Here is a 20,906-nt window from a genome sequence, read left to right on the forward strand (position 1 = left end):
ATTTCCAGTTTATTTTCCCTACTTCAATTCTCATCCCCCAAACTTTTTTTGAAATAATTCGCTCCCTGGAGCTAAGTTGCAACATCATAACCCTCCAGCATTACGTCATCCCTTGCGGCCAATTAGAAAAGAGAAGAGGCGGACGCTCGGTTAACGCCTTACGTCATGCTGCCGGGCCCCGGCTCGATGATTGACTTGAAATCCGTCCTATCAAAAGCGCGCGATGTGCGCTAGGAGGCGGGATCTTAGCTAACCGTGTTACGTCATGCTGCCGGGGCGCCGGTCAGTTGATTGACGTGTGGCGCAGCCAATCAGGCGGGGGCGGAGCGTGTGACGTCAGTTCCTCCCGCTCGCTGTGGCAGGGTTGGGAGTCTGACAATGGTGAGTGGGCGCTGAGGCATTTCATTGTGTGCCTGGGGTAGGGCCATTAGTAACCTCCTCTCTGCACATGGAAGGACAGGCACCGGGGAAGCTCTGAGTGACCCATTTCTCTTCTGGTAAAACAATGGTTTCCTTCTTCTCCAGGCGATCAATGAATGTGGAGGCAGAGAGGATGGGGTGACTAGGAGCCCAGGCTCCCAGCCACTCAACCCTCCCCATAGTCTTCCTGTGTAGCTTTCAATAGCTTGCAGTGAGTTGTCAGAAACTGTAACTGTATCAGAAGAAGTGTGGCCATTGTGCTGCTGTTAAATATAATTTAATATTTAGTTCTTTTTGTATTGAAAAATACCGATCTCTGGACTATTTGCAGAATTGGAATGAAGAGAAAGGGGAGAGAAGGGGGTTGTGTCTTTTTTGTAGAGTAAGTTTTAAATGGCCACAGGAATCTGTGTGGTATGTGGGGCCCAGAAATGCTTCCAGAGTTTGTGATGTGATGCACACACGGACGGCTTTATTCATGAAAGGATGTATATCTATTAATAATAGATATTTAATTGTCCTTAAAAATCATAGTTTATTTCTTAAATGCATTGAAATAATCTAGGCTTCATTCAGATTCATTTAAAAAAAAAATAATGGTAAAAATGTATCCATATTTTTCAAATCATTGACTTTTGTTGAAACTGCTTATGTTTTATTTAGAGATTAATTTTAAATTCAGGGTGTACTAATAATGTGACTGGTGTGTGGGCCCTTGTTAAGGGATACTATGGTGTTCTCTGTGAAATGCTTGTGTGTTGTATTATACTGTGTAATGTGCTGTTAAAAGTACAGACATTGCATTTAATGCTACCAAAGTTATTGTTCCTCATCAGCATCTAAAACATTAAATGACTCTTCCTGGAAAGTGCGGACATGTGGACATTGTACAAGGATAGAATGGGACATTGCTACGATGACCCCTCAGCATTGAATAGCCTGTTAACACTTGGCTTACACAAAGAATGGCCACAGTATCGGAGAGTTGCTGACATTCCTAGAACTAGAACCATACCCCCAAGTTACAGCATGTAGGAGCGGAGGGGAAAAAAAATTAAACTTCATCTTTATCTTGAGCTGGCTGATCTCATCAATCGGCATTCACTGCCCAGGCTTAGTGAAGATTGGGTGAGGCACTGAGGGTCTGGCTTCACCTGCAGAACCATAGCCCACTGCAAGTCATTATTTTCAGCAAAGACGACCAAAATGGCTGTAACTCATAGTTCAACATGCTAACAAGATGCCAATAAGTGTACAGGTACCTCCCCTTATAACATTGAGGTAATGTCAAGTGGGTCAAGTAGATAATTCTCCTTTTAATTCTTCCAGGAATGGTGTTTTAAAAGTAACAGTCAGCATTAATAAAGCTGCAACCTTGCTGTGCTACTCTGTTGCAAGCTGAGTCTGTGTATGTTAAGGAAAAGTTTAGACAAAAAAGTTACAAGATATTTTATGAGCCAGGGAAAGTACTTTTAATCCTTAGACTGTCTACTGGCCAGACTGTCACCCTGGGCTCATTAAACCACAGCCTACTCTGCCAGTTCTGCTTCAGATAGATATTAAAGATCTCACGGCACTGTTTGAAGAAGGGCAGAGGAGTTCCCCCAGTGCCCTGGCTAACATTCCTCTCTCAACTGCTCATTGCTGTTTGTGGGACCTTTCTGTGTGCAAAATGACTGCTGTTATGTGGGCAAACACCATAGTCACTGCGTTTAAAAGATGTGAAACGGCAAGCCTTTTCTTCCAGCGTGTTTTGGAGGTGCCATAAAATGTTTTCATTGGCTGCTAGCATTCACATAGAATTGATGAGCTTCAGCTTGGATGTGTAAAAACACAGCGAGCCAGCAAGGAGCCTCACCAAGTGAGTTTATGCCTCCACCCCCAGGAACCTGACAGTACCTGTGAGTAAAATTCATCCACAGTTGATACATTATACTGTTATTTCCCATGCCCCACACCTCCCTATTGGGAGAAATTTATTATTAGGCTGTTACCTGGGGCTGCTGGAAGGTGAGAATTTGAGGTGGTGTTGAACTGCTCTAGACTCTCAGTTAGCAGTGCTTGAGTTTCCCCCCCCCCCCCCCCACACACACACCCCCAGCCAACGCTGCCCTGGCTCAGATAAGCTAACTCAGCACAGATTGAGGAATAAAATTTCCTGGTCTGCGTTGCTTAGCACAACATCAGCTGGCCATTGGGTGAACTCGTCTATGCTTTTTTATTTGTACACACGTTCGTACGATCTGCAATTGGCATTCCCTTCCTGGACCAAGACTTGCTGCTTCAGTTTTTTTTAAATCAGTGAATTAACTGGACTGTATACCAATATGTAGCAAAAGCACATGCAAAACCGATGGTATTGTGTACCTCTGTTATTTAAAATAGTCAGAAATAGCACATCTTTGGGGGCTATCAGAACCTGAAGCTGTCATTAAGTGCACTTAATTAGGTAAATTTTTAGGTTCAAATGTAAAAGGGTGGTGGGTTTAAGGGTGCATTGTGTTCCTTTATGGTTTTGTCTTGTGACTGGGATGTGGTATTGTGTGATCCTGCTTTGGAATGTGTTTACTTTGAACATTCTCTACAAATGAGTTATCGAAGGAAAAATAATTCCAGTACTGTAGTTGGAATGTGATATGTCAGCACCATGAGATATGAGTATTCAGTGAATATATGACCCATAGATGGCACAGACATGTCTCCTACTGTTATTCAGTGCATGCTGCATTGCAGGTTAGGTTGCTGGTGAGCATAAATCGAGGTCGATAGGCTGGCTGAGAAACACTGTAAAACTTCCCCCTAAATCAGAGGTGGGTAATTGCAATGAGTGGCACTGTCGACATTGTAAATCACTTGATGTGGTTGATAATTTAATTGCGTTCTTTCCATGCTTCTTGTGCCACTGGCACTGAGTTGAAACTCTGTTCCAAGACTGTAGTTAAAGGTTCAGGTAATTTAAATAACATTGATTTTGCCATCAGACACAACTGTCCCCCATTGTGGGGACACTGGGTGCCAGTGAAATTGATACAGGTAATGACTGAAATGTGTGGCCATTGCAAATTAAAGTTGTTGTGTTTCGCAGTTTGAACTAAAATGAAGCTCCTTCCTACTTTTGAGCTATGGAGGAACAAAATACCTGATTGCCTTGCGTTGTGAGCTGTCCTATAGGCTGCTGTAAGCACCCAAACTGCAGTGTGCGGCAATGAGATGCCAGCTGTGATGTGTAGGTTTTGCTTTAGAACACGAGAAAAGGCCAATTCAGCCTATAGAAACTCATCCCCCCCCCGCCAGGAGCCCATCTCTCCCATTATGGCATCCAGCTGCATTTTGAATAGCCCTAATGTTTTTGCTTCCACTACTCCACCTGGAAAATTATTCCAAGCATTTAATAAATACTGAATAACGAGGTTCTTCCTAATATTTATATTGTTTTATTTCTCATTTCAATTTGTGCCCCCTCCCTCCTTGGTTTAATTGAATCCAGACACTTTCTAAAGTTTAAAATTGTTTTAGTCTCTATGCACTGAAGTTCTTGTGGTTTCCAAAACATAGCACACATGACAGTGTATTAATACCTGCTCTGCTGGATTCCTGTCATGGTTCTACTCTGTACCAGATATAATGCTGAAAAAGGCACAACCTAAGGAGCTGCTCCCATTTGCAATCTTTTTTAAAAAAAAGTGTTCAGAATCTGAAACTAATTTTCAAAGCTCTTCAAGGGCAACTGAACAACAACAACTTGCATTTATATAAGACCTTTAACATAGTAAAACGTCCCAAGACGTTTGACAGGAGTGTCGTTAGAAAAGATTTGACACCGAGCCACATCAGGACGGAGGTAGGTTTTAAGGAGAATCTTTAAGGAGAATCTTTAAGGAGAATCTTTAAGGAGAATCTTTAAGGAGAATCTTTAAGGAGAATCTTTAAGGAGAATCTTTAAGGAGAATCTTTAAGGAGAATCTTTAAGGAGAATCTTTAAGGAGAATCTTTAAGGAGAATCTTTAAGGAGAATCTTTAAGGAGAATCTTTAAGGAGAATCTTTAAGGAGAATCTTTAAGGAGAATCTTTAAGGAGAATCTTTAAGGAGAATCTTTAAGGAGAATCTTTAAGGAGAATCTTTAAGGAGAATCTTTAAGGAGAATCTTTAAGGAGAATCTTTAAGGAGAATCTTTAAGGAGAATCTTTAAGGAGAATCTTTAAGGAGAATCTTTAAGGAGAATCTTTAAGGAGAATCTTTAAGGAGAATCTTTAAGGAGAATCTTTAAGGAGAATCTTTAAGGAGAATCTTTAAGGAGAATCTTTAAGGAGAATCTTTAAGGAGAATCTTTAAGGAGAATCTTTAAGGAGAATCTTTAAGGAGAATCTTTAAGGAGAATCTTTAAGGAGAATCTTTAAGGAGAATCTTTAAGGAGAATCTTTAAGGAGAATCTTTAAGGAGAATCTTTAAGGAGAATCTTTAAGGAGAATCTTTAAGGAGAATCTTTAAGGAGAATCTTTAAGGAGAATCTTTAAGGAGAATCTTTAAGGAGAATCTTTAAGGAGAATCTTTAAGGAGAATCTTTAAGGAGAATCTTTAAGGAGAATCTTTAAGGAGAATCTTTAAGGAGAATCTTTAAGGAGAATCTTTAAGGAGAATCTTTAAGGAGAATCTTTAAGGAGAATCTTTAAGGAGAATCTTTAAGGAGAATCTTTAAGGAGAATCTTTAAGGAGAATCTTTAAGGAGAATCTTTAAGGAGAATCTTTAAGGAGAATCTTTAAGGAGAATCTTTAAGGAGAATCTTTAAGGAGAATCTTTAAGGAGAATCTTTAAGGAGAATCTTTAAGGAGAATCTTTAAGGAGAATCTTTAAGGAGAATCTTTAAGGAGAATCTTTAAGGAGAATCTTTAAGGAGAATCTTTAAGGAGAATCTTTAAGGAGAATCTTTAAGGAGAATCTTTAAGGAGAATCTTTAAGGAGAATCTTTAAGGAGAATCTTTAAGGAGAATCTTTAAGGAGAATCTTTAAGGAGAATCTTTAAGGAGAATCTTTAAGGAGAATCTTTAAGGAGAATCTTTAAGGAGAATCTTTAAGGAGAATCTTTAAGGAGAATCTTTAAGGAGAATCTTTAAGGAGAATCTTTAAGGAGAATCTTTAAGGAGAATCTTTAAGGAGAATCTTTAAGGAGAATCTTTAAGGAGAATCTTTAAGGAGAATCTTTAAGGAGAATCTTTAAGGAGAATCTTTAAGGAGAATCTTTAAGGAGAATCTTTAAGGAGAATCTTTAAGGAGAATCTTTAAGGAGGGAATTCAAGAGCTCAGGGCCTAGACGGCTGAAAGCATGGCCACCAACGGTGTGGCAAAGGAAATCGGGGATGCGTGAGGCCAGAATTGGAGAAATGCAGAATTCTCGGAGGGTCGTAGGACTGCAGAAGGTTACAGAGATAGTGAGGGGCAAGGCCATGAAGGGATTTGAACACAAGGATGAGAATTTTAAATTTGAGGCTTTGCTGGACCTGGAGCCAGTGTAGGTCAGCGAGTGTCTGTAGCTGCAGGCGAGTAGAAGGACTGTTATGGGCCTGACAGAACTCATTCTGCAAGTTCCTCAGTGCTTGCACTTCGGCACAGCAGCCTTGTGACACACCACTTCCAGCAAAGACCTGCTTGCGCGCAGAACAACAATTCAGTTTACATTCGTGTCAGTGACTGGTCCTGCTGCCCTTGGTTGTATTTTGCACTTGCTTGTCTAGTGCTTGTAACGTGCTTGTAACATGCTCACTGACCTCACACCAAGCCGAGAGCTATTCTACCTCCTATAAATCAGAACTTTATATATAGTGTGTTTATTTCAAAGGGGAACAAATGGCTGTGACTTTAATTCCAGGTATAGAAAATGTGAGTACATTGGCTGAGAATATGTTGTCCAAATAACATTGAGGCTAATGGCGTTCACCATTATTTATACGCAAATTGCACAGCAACTCCAGACGAGGGCAGATGTGTGGTTAACACAAAACTCCGTAAGTTGCTGCCCGAGATACGCTGCTTCGCGGAAACGGCATCTTGCTGTCTGACTCACCGTTCAAATGTGTTGAATGGCGTGAAGTTTCTGTACTTGGATGGTAGATACGGACTAAACTCGCCACAGAAAGTTAGGGCTTGCCCATCTCTAAGTATCCTTTTAACGGCGTGATAAGTGTTAATTACTGCCAAGCAGCCCCTCTGGCATTGAAAATTAACAATGACAAGTGTGGAGCCTCATTCCTTCAGCTTTTAATTTTTGGAGATTTATTAAAAAAAATTAATTTTTAGAATTTTTTCTTTGTCTCTTTCTCACTTAATCCAATCTATCTTTCCCTCTCTATTTCTTTTTCTGTACCTGATTTGACATTGAATTCACGATTCTAACTCACACTTCCTTGTTCAGACTCTGCGCTGTTCATTTAACAATTCTTCAGTCTGATTAGTTAAGGAGATACACAGTTGTTTGCACTGTTCACATAGATCCCAGATGCCCCACTTCCAGCAAGTTCCAGTGCAAAAGCTCATGGAAGTTAAACGGGCAAGTCTAATGTTTGGTGCCATTCTTAGACTGGCTACAGCAAATTCTGGGCCATTGTTTTTGTTTCATGGTTTGATGCCAAGCACAACCCTATACTGTGCAAGACCCTCTTACCCTATTCTGTGTGCTAACCGTTCCTTCTAAAACCAGAGTTTTCTAGCAAATACCCAATAGGAATTCGCCTTCCACTTATTTTTATAGTTAAATGATTTAAGAGTGACTTTCTCTTGTGTACCATACAAAAATTTGAAGTATATAGTATGTTTATGAAATTAAAACACTTTATAAAACTGCTGAAAGATGCACAGAGGGGTGCTTGAGATAAAGGCTGCGTAAGTTCACTTTAGATCATTGGGCATGTGTGTTACAGCTAAAGAAAGCAGCATGTTTAAGTGGAACCACTTGCTCTTGACAGAAGTATAGTGATATAGAGGTGATTGGAGGACAGGCAGCAGTACATGGACTGTGCGTGTTCCAGTCACACTCTGTTCACAATACGAGCTGTGCAGTGAAAGGTTCCCGTTTGTTAAGCACTAACTAAAGCGTGCTGTGCTCGCATCTGCTTACAGATTTGAATTGCAACAGAGGCGAGCACTCCAATCCGTTCTTAGTTCCTCAACCTCAACCAAAAGCAATGAATCCCTAAAAGTTAGGTGTATTATGTAAGTGGAAAGCAATGTTTCTAATTCCTAGTAAATATCAGTTGGGCTGTTTTGAATGTTCCTTTCTCTTGTTCAATTTAAGTGACGGTGTTTTGTGTATGCTTCTGTTCTAGACTGGCAGTTGAAATGGGAGGGATTCTCCTGGGCAACAGCTTCTCCAGTTGATACTTCTCAAGTGGATAATGACATTGGATTTGACCTGCAGAATGGCGGTTTTCAAGCAAGACAATGTGGAGAAGTACTATGAGATGGGTGAAGAGCTGGGGAGGTGAGATAACATGGCCTGTTGATCGTGTTGACTTTGTTGCTATCTTTACAACCTTGACATCTGTGGTTATGACGTATCTCCCTGAATTCACACTGAATTTCAGACAAACCAGGTGCTGAGCAAAGCTGAGAGTCCTTGTCCGGGATTGATGAGATCTGAATCATTCAGTAGGATCTATTTCAGCCTATATTCTCTCTCCTCTTCTCCACTTCAGGATTGCGTGCCAACCAGCGTAATGCATGTGGGTGCATGATCCTAGAAATATTTCAGATGTACCTTGGGAGTATTGATCAGTGCTTGCTGGGTTTGTGTTACATAAAATAAATGAATAGTTAATATTTCTCACCACATCGGTTTAAAGGGCACAATCCCTTTGTAAACCTCTGCTGCTAGTTCGGGTACGATGTCTTTTTCCCAACTGAAGTTAAAAGCAGAAACTTTAAAATGATTTCGAAGTGGGATTTTTGGGAAGATACGTACATATCAGTGGAATGGTCATTGTTGTGGGTTTGACTGATTTTCTGCTCCTGGGTTTGATTGTTTATGGGTTTTTTTGTACTTAAACCATTGTGTTAAATGTGCAACTGCAAATGTATTGGGCACTGCAGCTGAATTGTGACTTGTCATTATTTATGTGCTGGCCTCTTGACTCTGGCTTGCATTTACTGCAAAGAAAATCCTGAATAGGGAAGATAGTCCACGAGTCAGAGCTGCCAATCCACAGTGCCACAGAGCAGTATGATGCTGGTTCATGATTGTAATTCCCTGTGTGGTACGATCCTAATCTTGACCATGCCGCTGTGGTGTTGCCACAGACATAGCTATCCGCAGAGAACAAAGGAAAATCAGTGACCCATCCCAGGATCCTGTCAGGTACTTTTAAAAAGTTCGGTCAAGTGCACTGTTGGCCGGGGTGCAGACTGCCTCTCTTGGTCAAGATTATTGTCCAAAACGAAAGCATGGCAAAGTAAGTAGCAGGCTCCAGTCACTGTGATAACTGAATGGTGAGCATCGTCAGGTGAAATGAGTCCCATTGGATCAGCGCTGCTGTGGGGTTTCGCTGCTGTGGGGTTTCACTGCTGCAGCGAGCATTGCACACTGTGTCTGCTTGTTGTTTCGAATGTTCTAGTGTGAGGACTGTGTGAAAATGTGAATACTCTGTTAATGCTGAGCTTGGCTTGGAATGAATGAATACCTGTTCCTAATCTGCAGTCGTTGGGTCAGAGTGCAGTTCCATCATGAACATGCACTTCTGAAACTTCAGTTTTTTTTAAAATCAAAAATGTGGGAACCTTCTTAAACCCTCCGGTCGCCCCCAACTCTCCCACATTTCCAGTTGTCCAGCAGTGCACTATTATTGAGCTGAGAGGGAGGTAGGTGAGCAGCTTCTTTAGCCTCTAGAGACGCTGCTGTTGATCCATTCGCTTGGAGCTGCCGGTGACTTTTTCTAACCGCACAGCAGGGGTTGGGAGCTTGGCTGATGGGTACTTGATACTCTGTGACACAATACACCACAGATCCAACGTTGCACTCCTATTGGGAACGAATGTCTGGAGTGCAGACAGCAATCAGATTACATTCTGATAAACTAGCTATTAATTAGCAGTATCTTGATTCAGAACTTTAAAAAGGCTGCAGTTTCATCAGAAACTCTGAAGGTTTTTTTTAAAAGGAGTTGGCATCATTCCAATACTGGTGTCAAGAGCCTTCAAGCAATGGCAGTGCCCAACCACTGACATCTGGCTCACTCATCTCGTGCAAACTGACTGAGAGATTATTGAAGGGTTTGAATCATTCTTAGTCAGTGAGTCATTATTGTCTTGTGGACTGAAAGGCAGACCAATGCCTTTATAAGGATAAGTATTTCCTGTAGCATATATTTGTTATGATTAGCTCATTACTTTAGTATTTGCATTATAAACCCATATCTTTGAACCTTTACAAGAGACGGATGTTTTCTGGAAGACCAAAACATTTCCAAACCACAAACCAATTTTTCAGATCTTTTCTCCCATGCTCCCCTCTTCCCCACCTATGCTTAAATAGAACTCAGTACAATCTACCACTATGTGGAATGATGTTAATAATATGCCAACACAGAGTGGCAGTGCTGACTGGCAGCTCTTCCTTTTTTGTCTTTTTACAACTTTAATTTTGAAATTTGAGGAGGAAAAAGTTTGATATGTTTTGTATCCCTCAAATTTTCTTTTAGATTTCTTTTCAGCTGCATAATTTTTCTTTGATTTGTGTTTTGAAATTTTTTTATCATCAATCGATCAAACAGATCGCTGAAGGGAGGGGGGAGTATACCTGAATGTGCCATTTCTGCATTTGGAAGGTGGTCTAGGAGTGTAAATGTTAAACTTCGGTGATTTAACAGTTTTGATTTCTGGTTGACTTTTTTAGTACGTTCGTGGAACTTGCAATTTGCCATATTCTCATTGGTGAACTGCTGTAAATAAATGATGTCTGATTTCCTCCTCCAAAGATGAGTAGTTAGTGAAATACTTTTTTTCTCTCCACTTCCTCTACCTTGTCAGAAAAGTGAATGCCGTCAGTGAGGAGGGTTGTGCAGTGCAGCCTGGCGGAGTCAGTGAGGAGGGTTGTGCAGTGCAGCCTGGCGGAGTCAGTGAGGAGGGTTGTGCAGTGCAGCCTGGTGGAGTCAGTGAGGAGGGTTGTGCAGTGCAGCCTGGCGGAGTCAGTGAGGAGGGTTGTGCAGTGCAGCCTGGCGGAGTCAGTGAGGAGGGTTGTGCAGTGCAGCCTGGCGGAGTCAGTGAGGAGGGTTGTGCAGTGCAGCCTGGCGGAGTCAGTGAGGAGGGTTGTGCAGTGCAGCCTGGCGGAGTCAGTGAGGAGGGTTGTGCAGTGCAGCCTGGCGGAGTCGGTGAGGAGGGTTGTGCAGTGCAGCCTGGCGGAGTCAGTGAGGAGGGTTGTGCAGTGCAGCCTGGCGGAGTCAGTGAGGAGGGTTGTGCAGTGCAGCCTGGCGGAGTCAGTGAGAAGGGTTGTGCAGTGCAGCCTGGTGGAGTCAGTGAGGAGGGTTGTGCAGTGCAGCCTGGCGGAGTCAGTGAGGAGGGTTGTGCAGTGCAGCCTGGTGGAGTCAGTGAGGAGGGTTGTGCAGTGCAGCCTGGCGGAGTCAGTGAGAAGGGTTGTGCAGTGCAGCCTGGCGGCGTCGATCAGGAGGGCTGTGTAGTGCAGCCTGGTGTCAGGAGGGTTGTGCAGTACAGACTGTAGGAATCCCTGACTATCCAATATTACTCCTTGTTTGATCTACTAGAGAATGGGAATGGACCACCTTTCTCCCACTTCTCCTTTTGGACATTAACTTGAGACCCCATCTGCCAATTTTGGTGGTTCAGGTGGGTGAGCAATATTGTTCCACTAAAAGCAGAATGGGCTGGATTTTGCTGTGAGCGGCGAACAAACAGCACCTACTGTTTTAGATTTGCCTTTGCCCATGGGCTTTTGCACGGCAAATTGCTGACAGCAGGACAGCCAAACAGTGCGGCACCCTCTACAGGGCACCTGGGACCTGTGTGAACAGGGCAAGCAGCTGTGTATCTCCTTAACCAATCAATTTGAAGCATCATTGTTAAGCTGTGCAGACTGAACCAGGAAGTGTAAGTTACTATAGTGAATTCGATGTCAAATCAGATACAGTAAGTGAAATAAGAGAGAGTAAGAAAGATTGAATTAAGAGATAGAGGTAAAGGAGACAGAAAAAGTAAAACAATAAAAATTTAAAATTGTTTTTAAAAATGTCCAACAACAATTAAAATCTGAACAAATTTAATGTGTAAAATGTAAGGTGATACATATTAGTATAGGAAACGCAAACCATATCTGTATGATGTATATGTGCTTGATTGAACTTGGGTGCATGTATTGTTCTTCTCAGGAGAGGATGTTGGTGCCTTTCAGGTTGAAGGAGATTACCTTGTTATGAAAGACACAAAATACTGGCAATACCCAGCAGGTCTGAAAAGATCAAGGGTAGGTTAATGTTTCAGGTTGAGGGTCAAATATAGGAACGTAAGAACAGGAGTAGGCCATTCAGCCCCTCAAGCTTGTTCCACCATTCAATTAGATCAAGGCTGATCTGTATCTTAACTCCATTTGCCCACCTTGGTTCTATATCCCTAACCATCCTTACCTAACAAAAATCTATCAATCTTGGTTTTGAAATTTTCAACTGACTCCCAGCTTCAGCGGCTTTTTGGAGGAGATAGTTCCAGATTTCCACTACTCTTTGTGTGAAGAGGTACTTCCTAACATTAGTCTGGAAAACTAACCTGCCCTTTCTGTTGTCAGGCACTGAAGGACCTGCCGTGTATTTCTAGTGTTTTCTGCTGGTCCCTGGAATACTGATGGCGCTCTGATGAATTCTTGTCTTTCCGTCCATCGCAATGTAATCATGACCCTCCTTATTTATTTCCCTCAGTGGGCAGTTTGCTATTGTGAAGAAATGCCGCGAGAAAAGCACCAACGTCGAGTACGCGGCCAAGTTCATCAAGAAGCGACGCCTGTCCTCCAGCCGCCGAGGGGTGAGCCTCGAAGAGATTGAGCGGGAGGTGAACATTCTGAGGGAGATCCAGCACCCGAACATCATCACTTTGCACGATATCTTTGAGAACAAGACGGACGTTATTCTCATCCTCGAGTTGGTGTCGGGAGGGGAGCTCTTTGATTTCCTTGCTGAGAAAGAGTCGTTGACTGAGGAGGAGGCAACTGAATTTCTCAAACAGATTTTGGATGGCGTGCACTACCTACATTCAAAGAAAATTGCTCACTTTGATCTCAAGGTACAGTGTCCGTTAATCAGTGCTATTAAACAAAGACATGTGGTATACTATAGGAATTATTTAACCACAGTCAGTAGGCTTTTAAAAACCAAGCTTGGCATCACCTATTCACTTCTCGATTTACCGAATCTTCTCTCCTTTTCAGCTTTGGTCGTGTCCTGCATTATGGGTCCTTGGCCCTTCGTATTGATGTCTTAATTTTTTTAAAAATGATTAGTGTTTAGTTTTTGATCAGCTGCACATTAAACCTCAATCGAGGAAACTTTCATGAGGTGTTCAGATATATTGTAGGGTGTTGATCATTCCCTTCAGCTTGTCAGGAGTTTCCTGCTCCTATCCAACCCTCTGGACTGATTTATTTTTATTGAGCCAAGCACAGCTTTCCATAGATAATTATCATAGAGTCACCACATAAATAGTGAATCAAATTAGGTACTTAAAGTAAGAGGCCCCAAGGATCCATCTGGTACTTGCAACTATTGGCCTGCAAACTGCAGCATTAGAGCTGAATGCAGAAATATTGAAACCAATCTCTCTCGAAAGAAACATCTCGCTTCTCTAGCTTCTTTCTGTCTTCAGTCCTCCTTCTCCTTCCTGTCAGACAGGAAGTGATTTCTTTGCCTATTTGCCTTTTTGCCTTAAAGTAGACCATGTGACTAAGCAGCAGAAGGGGATAATGTCAGGTGGAACAAGTTTCCATGTTGTCTTTATTACTTTTGAAACCACGCGCAAGGTGTCAGCTGTGGCTCAGTGGTTTCACTCTCTCGTCTTTGATTCAGAAGGTCATGGGTTCAAGCCGCACTCCAGGACTTGAGCACAAAATCTAAGCTAGTACTTCAGTGCAGCACTGAGGGAAAGCTGCACTGTCGGAGATGCCATCTTTCAGGTGAGATGTTCAACTGAGGCTCTGCCTGCTCAAGTGGATGTAAACGAGGAACAGGGGAGTTCTCCCAGTGTCCTGGCCAATATTTATCCCTCACCCAACACCAGCAAAAGCAGCTTATCTGGCCTTTTGTCTGCAGGGGTCACTGGATGTGACCAAAGTGGGAATCCTGGCTAATTTTCCCTTCTGTAAAACGGGACTGCTAAGGGTAGTTGCACTCCTATTGCCACCCTAGCTAACCCAGCCCAGATCGGTTTTGAACTTGGGGTCTTTATGGTGAGTATGGCTTGGCTACCTACTGGATAAACTGTAAGCCATGAGGGGTGCATCCTATCCGATTTTCCTCGTATGAGGAAGGGGATCCCCAGAGTGCTGCAGTTGAGGTTGGGAGCTCTGTGTGCGAGTAAGGCCAGGCAATACCTGGAGGGCCAGCATTCCACATCACAAGAAGTGGCTGTGCTGGCACACTGTGCCATAGGGTGTATTAACTTTGCTGTGTAAACTGGAGCACTGTGGAGGCTGGGCAACCAGAGCTGTGATTTGCACTTAAAGGCCTATGGGGCACACAAATGATTCCTGCTATCTTGAGGAAGGATGGGCGTAGTGTTATATTTGTTTTAGTGGGTTGCAGTCGTTCCCTCGTGATTCAGTTGTGGGTCATGTACAACGTCGTTGCCAATAACCTATGGTGGCGTATCAAGGATCATGTGACTGGTTTCATTAACTCTGTCAGCACAGTGGAATTACTGAAAGTTGCGGTAAGCATTACTATTAATACGTTTTTTTTCTGTGACTGACGTTTTTTTGTATTGAGCAATCTGGTATAAGCTGGCTCCTCCCTTACTTCACACCTCTGACCTTGCTCTGCATTACACATTATGTAGTTGAAAGATCTTGTGGTTTTATCACATTACGCAATATTCACTGTAGTTGGGGAAAGTGGTTTGCTGCCCAAGTACCATAAATTGTGCAGAAGTAATTCCAAAGGCTGTAAAAATGTTGGTTTCTGAGCAGATCTGATGAATAACAAATTAATCGCCACAACAAATCTAAGTGATTGAATCTTCCAGGATGTGTCATGTGATGTTGCATGGTAAGATGGAACCACTGAAGTTTAAAGCACAGAAGGAGGCCACTTGGCCCTTTGTCTCTACATCGGCTCTTAGCTACAACAATCCATAACATCCCTCAGTCCTGCTGTCTCCTCATAGTCCTGTAGCTATCTCCTTCAAATATGTATTCAGCTCTTAAAAGATGCAGTAGTGTCTGCCTCAGCTACTCTTTGTGGCAACACGTTCCATACTTGAACACCTCCATGCGTAAAGAAATGTCTCCTAACCTCTCTCCTCACTCTCGGTGACCATTTTAAATTGATGATCCCTCATCACTGACTCTCCCAATCAGAGGAAATAGTCTTTCCCTATTCACTATTAAATCTCTTCATAATTTAAAAAACCTCTATTAAATCTTCTCTTAGCCTTCTCTGCTGCTAAGTGGAAATCATCCCAATATCTCGTCTCTCCTCATAACTATAGTTTCCTGTCCATGGCATCATCCTGGTGAATCTACACTATACACTCTGAGTTTAATGCCCTTTCTATAATAGGGTACCCAAAATCGCACCATTGCCTTGTGCAAATTTATTATAACCAATTTGCACTTGCACTCATATGTATTTAGAAAATGAGAAGGATAGGAAAAGAAACCAAATGGTTAATAGTGAATGACATTTGAGGAAGGGAAACCATGTATTAAATCCTGGCTTGCTTACCCATTGTTTGTGATATGTAAATGACTCACTGCCCTACTAGAGAAACTTGCTGAGGGTTTTGAAGTTTTTCTGTACTGTGTAGTTAAAGGTTGGCCCCCTCTTTAAACCGTAAACCCATCTGTGCATTACCCAGTGTGTGTTGTACCATGTTTCTAGACCTTGAATAATGATAATCGAGGTGTGGACGTGATCTAAAGAAGTTCCTGTCATTCATCTGAAAAATAATAATGTCATTCAAATGTGTTTGTTATGCTTGGTGTTACATAAGGATGAGCAAGAGTTGACTAATATGTTATCAGACAGGAATCTGCTTTCAAGTTTTTACACTTCAATTTTATATGTACATAGCACATCTCATTGCTTTAATCCTCCTTTTGTTTCTCTTTCTTAGCCTGAAAATATTATGCTTCTGGATAAAAATGTCTCCAATCCCCGCATCAAGCTGATCGATTTTGGTATTGCACACAAGATTGAGGATGGGAATGAGTTCAAAAACATCTTTGGAACCCCTGAGTTTGTTGGTAAGTACATTTTACTCTGGCATTCTGTGATTTTTAGCTATTCAACGCAGTCTGTTCTAATGTAATTTGGCAATGTTAGTTCTGAGGCCAGGAGTTAGTTGTCTAAGATTGAGATTTTAATGACTGGAAGTAGTAGCAGGATAAACCATAAGACAATATTAGTATCAAAACCAAATAACTCCTCACCTAATACTCAGAAGCATGCAAATAATCTTAGACTAGTACTTGAAGGCTGTGAATGCAACATACATACACAAAATTCTTACTTTACATCTGGAGTCCTACTTTGGCTTTAAATATCAGGGAGTATCCTCTAGTCTTTCGTTAAGTGCAAGCAGGTTAGTAGCTAAGTGGGACTTGACTTTAAATTGAGTGATCCTACCGTGTACCTAGCTTCTACCTTCTGACCGTTTCAGTCCATCTCCTGCTTGCGGTCTCTCACTGGGTCTCTTGGCTTAGTCTTTGGTCGGCAAAACACCAAAACATTCCTGGAGAGAGCTCTATCCTGTCTTTCTAAAACTATTACTGTTTTTGGGGAGCTGGAACACTCAAGCCTCTTCCAGGGTTCTGTTGGGGATTGGGTCTTTTTAAAGCACAGTTGATCAATACACCATGGGTCTCAGATTATTTGTGTTTGTTAGAGGGCATAACCTTAAAATTGGAGCTAGGTCATTCAGGGGTGATGTCAGGAAGCACTTCTTCACACAAAGGGTAGTGGAAATCTGGAACTCTCCCAAAAAGCTCTTGAGACTGGGTCAATTAAATTTCAAAACTATGATTGATAGATTTTTGTTAGGTTAAGGGTAGTAAGTGATATAGAACCAAATCAGGTAAATGGAGTTGAGATACAGATCAGCCATGATCTAATTGAAATAAAGGTGTGTATTGCTGCAGGGGGAGACAAAACATGGAATCAGGAACAGGCCATTCAGCCCCTCGAGCCTGTTCCTGATTTCATGTTATGTCTCCCCCTGCAGCAATGCACGCCTTTATTTTGAACAGCCTGCATCAAACTGTTTGATTTTATCTTTGAACTTGTTGCATTTGTACAGAACTTTGCTGTTTTGTAATCAGAATAAAAGTGAGGGCACAATGGGCCTCATAATTTGTTTCCTTCCCCCACCAATTTAGGCTTGTTCCTGCATTTATCTAGAGGTCATGATTCTGAGGCAAGCAGGCTCCATTAAACTGACCAAAATATCTGGGACGTAGCCCAGTTGCAGTGATTGAAATATTCTGCTTTGCTGTTTTTAGGAAGGGATGAGAAACATAACAACACCACACACCTAACTCAGTGACTTGTATTCATGATATGTATTTTTAAGAAAAGGTATATTCACACTGTAGTTATCAACTGTTTATTCTCGCTCTCACTCTCGCTCTCTTTCTCTCGCCCTGCCCTGCCCTTAAGGTAATACACTTACAGCACTAGGATGGAGTTGCTGTGGAATGTTCTTGGCGATAGTAGCACATTAAACGCCTTTTTCTTTTTCCTCCTTTAGCTCCTGAAATAGTCAATTATGAGCCTTTGGCTTTGGAAGCAGACATGTGGTAAGTTCACCCCCACTCCCGCGGTGAAATGTGCTATCTTTTTTAAAGTAGATGTATCCTTTTCTTTCTTCTCCTGCCCTTCAGTTTCCCTCCTCCCCTGAAGACGCCGACCCATGCTACAGTTCCACAGGTATTCATTGCCTTCCAGTACCTCTCACAACTAACCATTTTTCGTGTGTTCTTGGGACAGAGAGTCTCAACAGGCTATCCAACTGTGAGAGGCATCACAACTAAGCCTGGTCATGTCCTCACCTCAGGCACTTTCCAACAATACCAGTCTGCAATCAGCTTGCAAGAAGTTCGAGAGCAACTCCCAAGTGCTTTCTGTACTGCACTGCAGCAGCTTATATTTTCAATTTAAAAATCATGGATGTCAGGATTTCAGAAATAGGTTGAGCTTTACCTAGGCCACATTTATAGTGCATAGCTTATTAAAATCTTTACCATAATCTAGGCATTGTTTCTCTTGTAGGTTTCTGGAACCCAGTAAATTGATTTACCAAGTGTTCTCTAATTTTTCTGCTGTCCTTGGAAAGAGGAGAGTACTGTCACTTTAATGGGGTTTTTTTGTGCTATTTGTAAGGACTTGTCTTGCATTTGAGTTGATTTTGTATTATTGATTTAACCTAGAGTTTTACACCAGCCTGGTGTTGACTATGCCAGTGCTTTGTGAGTTATGGTTTGCAAAGTGTCCAAAATCTCACCAATATATCTTTTCTTCAATCGCAGGAGCATTGGTGTGATCACCTATATTCTGTAAGTATGTCATTTGGTGTTTTTTTCATGTCTGAACTCCTGAACAGTATTGCGTGATTTTTAATCTATATTTCCTGCTCATTATAAATGATCTAGTTGGGTCTTGTCAAAGCATTTTCCTTGCAGACATTGAGATAATTACAGATTCATATCTGATCATGGAATATTTTAGGAGCTCTTGATCGTGACTGCGGTGGCACGTACCCTGTAGTAAGGTGAATGTCTTTTGGGTTTTGTGCCGATTTTCTCTTCCACCCCCACCCCCCCCCCCCCCCCCAACCCCCAACACTGTCCTCCCTTAAAGGCATTCACTCCATTGGCAGCAGCCCCCTCCCCATACTTTGCCTAAGTTACCGTTCTTCATGTGTGAGCCTAGATGGTGAATATCAGCAATCTATTTGACCCTGCAGCATCTAGCCAAGCTTAATCCAGTCCACGCCCAACTCCACAAGCAAATACTTTTCCGCCGGAAGTCACTGGATGGCAGCCAGGAGCAGGAACCTGTTTGGTTTTGTTTTTGCTCCCCTTCCTAGCCCAGGGCTGCTGATGCCAATTATAGTGGCCCAATTACTATCCTTGTCTGACATCAGCTAACTCAGCCCAAACCAGCAATCAAATCGGGGACATTTTAGTCTGTATAATTTAAGTGCTAACCTTGGGGTGCCTCGGTTCACTAGACCACCAGGGTCTTGCAGTAATAGAACAGGTATTAGGCCTAATTTTCCCCTGTATTGTGCCCCATGAGTACCTATTTGAGGAGTGCAGTATAGCCTCCTATGCTCTTGAAGCACGTTTCCTTGGCATCCCTGAGCATAGGTGGGAAGCAGCTACTTCAAACAGGTAGAAGCATTAAAATTAAATACTGATGAAACATGGTTGATGTCAAAACACCTCCTGCCTAGCTGACAATGTAAATGGTTCCTTCTCCTCAGCTACTGTCCCCCTCCCTTTCAAAACTGCCATTGTTTCTTTCTCCTCAAAAAAAACTCCACCCTCGCCCTCTCTGTCCTTGCAAACTATCGCCCCATCTCCAACCTCCCTTTCTTCTCCAAAGACCTTGAACGTGCTGTCACCTCCTAAATTCGTGCTCATCTTTCCCACGGTTCCATGTTTAAACCTCTCCAGTCAGGTTTCTACCCCTGCCACAGCACCGAAAAGGGCCCAATCAAAGTCACATATGACATCCTCTGTGACCGTGATCGAGGTGCACTATCTTTTCTTGTCCTCCTTCTCGATCTCTCTGCATTCTTCGAAGCAGTTGACCACACCAGGGTACCTAGTAACTTTTTCAGCAGTAAAATGTAGGAAAAGTTGTAAGAAATCCAACGCTATAGAATTAACATTACTTGACCTTGGTGCCAGCAGGCTAGCTGCTGCTTGAAATGAAGTCTAAAAGAGACACAGAGAAGAAACAAAAAATTGTCTTTGCTTAGCAGAAGTGCCCAAGTCCTTGTGTCAACTTTCTTGATCACTTGAGAGCCATCCGATTAGTCCCACTCCCTTGCTGTTTTCCCACAGCCCTGCAAATTTTTCCTTTTCAAGTATATGTCCCCTTGAAAGTTACTATTGAATCTGCTTCCACCACCTTTTCAGGTAGTGCATTCCAGATCATAACCACTCGCTGCTTAAAAAATAATAAATTATGTAGAAGTATGAGATATAGTGTAGTAATACAAGAATGTGTTAAACTAGAAGTCCGGGGTGGGGAGTGAAGTGGAGCGTGCCAACAAACCAAGGAAGATTACAAGTGATTTGCACTGTTCAAAATGAATTTAAAGGAAAAGCACATTTGCTACCTGTTACTTGGCCATACAAATTGGAAAGGCTATCTTTTCTAACCAACTTATGAAGTGATTCTGAACCTGAGTTATATCATACTAAAGTAAATCAGATAATGGTGTGCTAATGTTGAGTTATTGTACTGCTTGTGGTGATTAATTAGCAAGTGTGTTATCCTTACTGGTGTAGAAGTAGTAGAATAAAGTAGTTGTTAGTGATGCACCTCCTTGTCTCTTGTTCAGTCTTTGATATCTGAGGTGAGCTAAGTATACTTCAACCAATGTTGTACTGTACTCTCTGCTGAGCCAAATTGAATATCTCAATTTTAGATGTATTTTGATTAATTTTTCTTACAAAAGTAGCACTTTATGAAAAATTCCCCCCCTTTTCAGATTAGTTGAGTCATTTAGGGTCCAAATTTGCACCTTCACTTAAAAAATTTATCTCTTGATGAAGAACCAGTCAATTGAATGATATTTGTTGCTGGTAAATACTTAGTGACAGAAATGTCGTCTTCCCATCACCAGTTTGAGCGGTGCTTCTCCATTCCTTGGTGAAACCAAACAAGAAACATTAACAAATATTTCTGCCGTGAACTACGACTTTGATGAGGAGTATTTCAGCAACACTAGCGAGTTGGCGAAGGACTTCATCCGCAGGCTTCTGGTGAAAGACCCAAAGTAAGAATTACTGTTGTCAAATTAACAGTAGTAAGATGATGTAAAAATCAAATGTACCTGTACTGAGTAGTAGGAACACTTATTTACCAATGAGATTTTATTTTTAATCTTTAAAAATCATAGAATTAAAGGTTACAGCACGGAAGGAGAACTTTTGGCCCATCGAGTCCATGCCGGCTCTCTGCAAGAGCAATCCAGCTGGCCCCGTAGCCCTGCAATTTTTTTCCTTTCAAGCACTCATCCAGTTCCCTTTTGAAGGCCAGGCTTGAATCTGCC

General features: G+C 42.0%; 1 protein-coding gene across 5 annotated transcripts in view; it reads left to right on the top strand.

Annotated features, from left to right (window-relative positions):
* Positions 1–355: 355 nt before the first annotated feature.
* LOC137299370 (death-associated protein kinase 3-like) overlaps positions 356–20,906 on the top strand; it is a 30,553-nt gene continuing 10,002 nt past the window's right edge. Inside the window, exons 1-8 of one of the 5 annotated variants that reach the window (XM_067968065.1) lie at positions 356–381; positions 7,533–7,625; positions 7,739–7,893; positions 12,329–12,689; positions 15,735–15,864; positions 17,367–17,415; positions 18,145–18,171; positions 20,478–20,630. In XM_067968065.1, coding sequence (XP_067824166.1) covers positions 7,808–7,893; positions 12,329–12,689; positions 15,735–15,864; positions 17,367–17,415; positions 18,145–18,171; positions 20,478–20,630 — 806 coding nt within the window. In that variant the 5' untranslated portion in view covers positions 356–381; positions 7,533–7,625; positions 7,739–7,807. The other 4 variants (XM_067968066.1, XM_067968067.1, XM_067968068.1 and 1 more) reach the window with 4 other exon arrangements.

The sequence above is a fragment of the Heptranchias perlo genome, chromosome 29, assembly GCF_035084215.1.
Source record: "Heptranchias perlo isolate sHepPer1 chromosome 29, sHepPer1.hap1, whole genome shotgun sequence".
Taxonomy (NCBI): Eukaryota; Metazoa; Chordata; class Chondrichthyes; order Hexanchiformes; family Hexanchidae; genus Heptranchias; species Heptranchias perlo.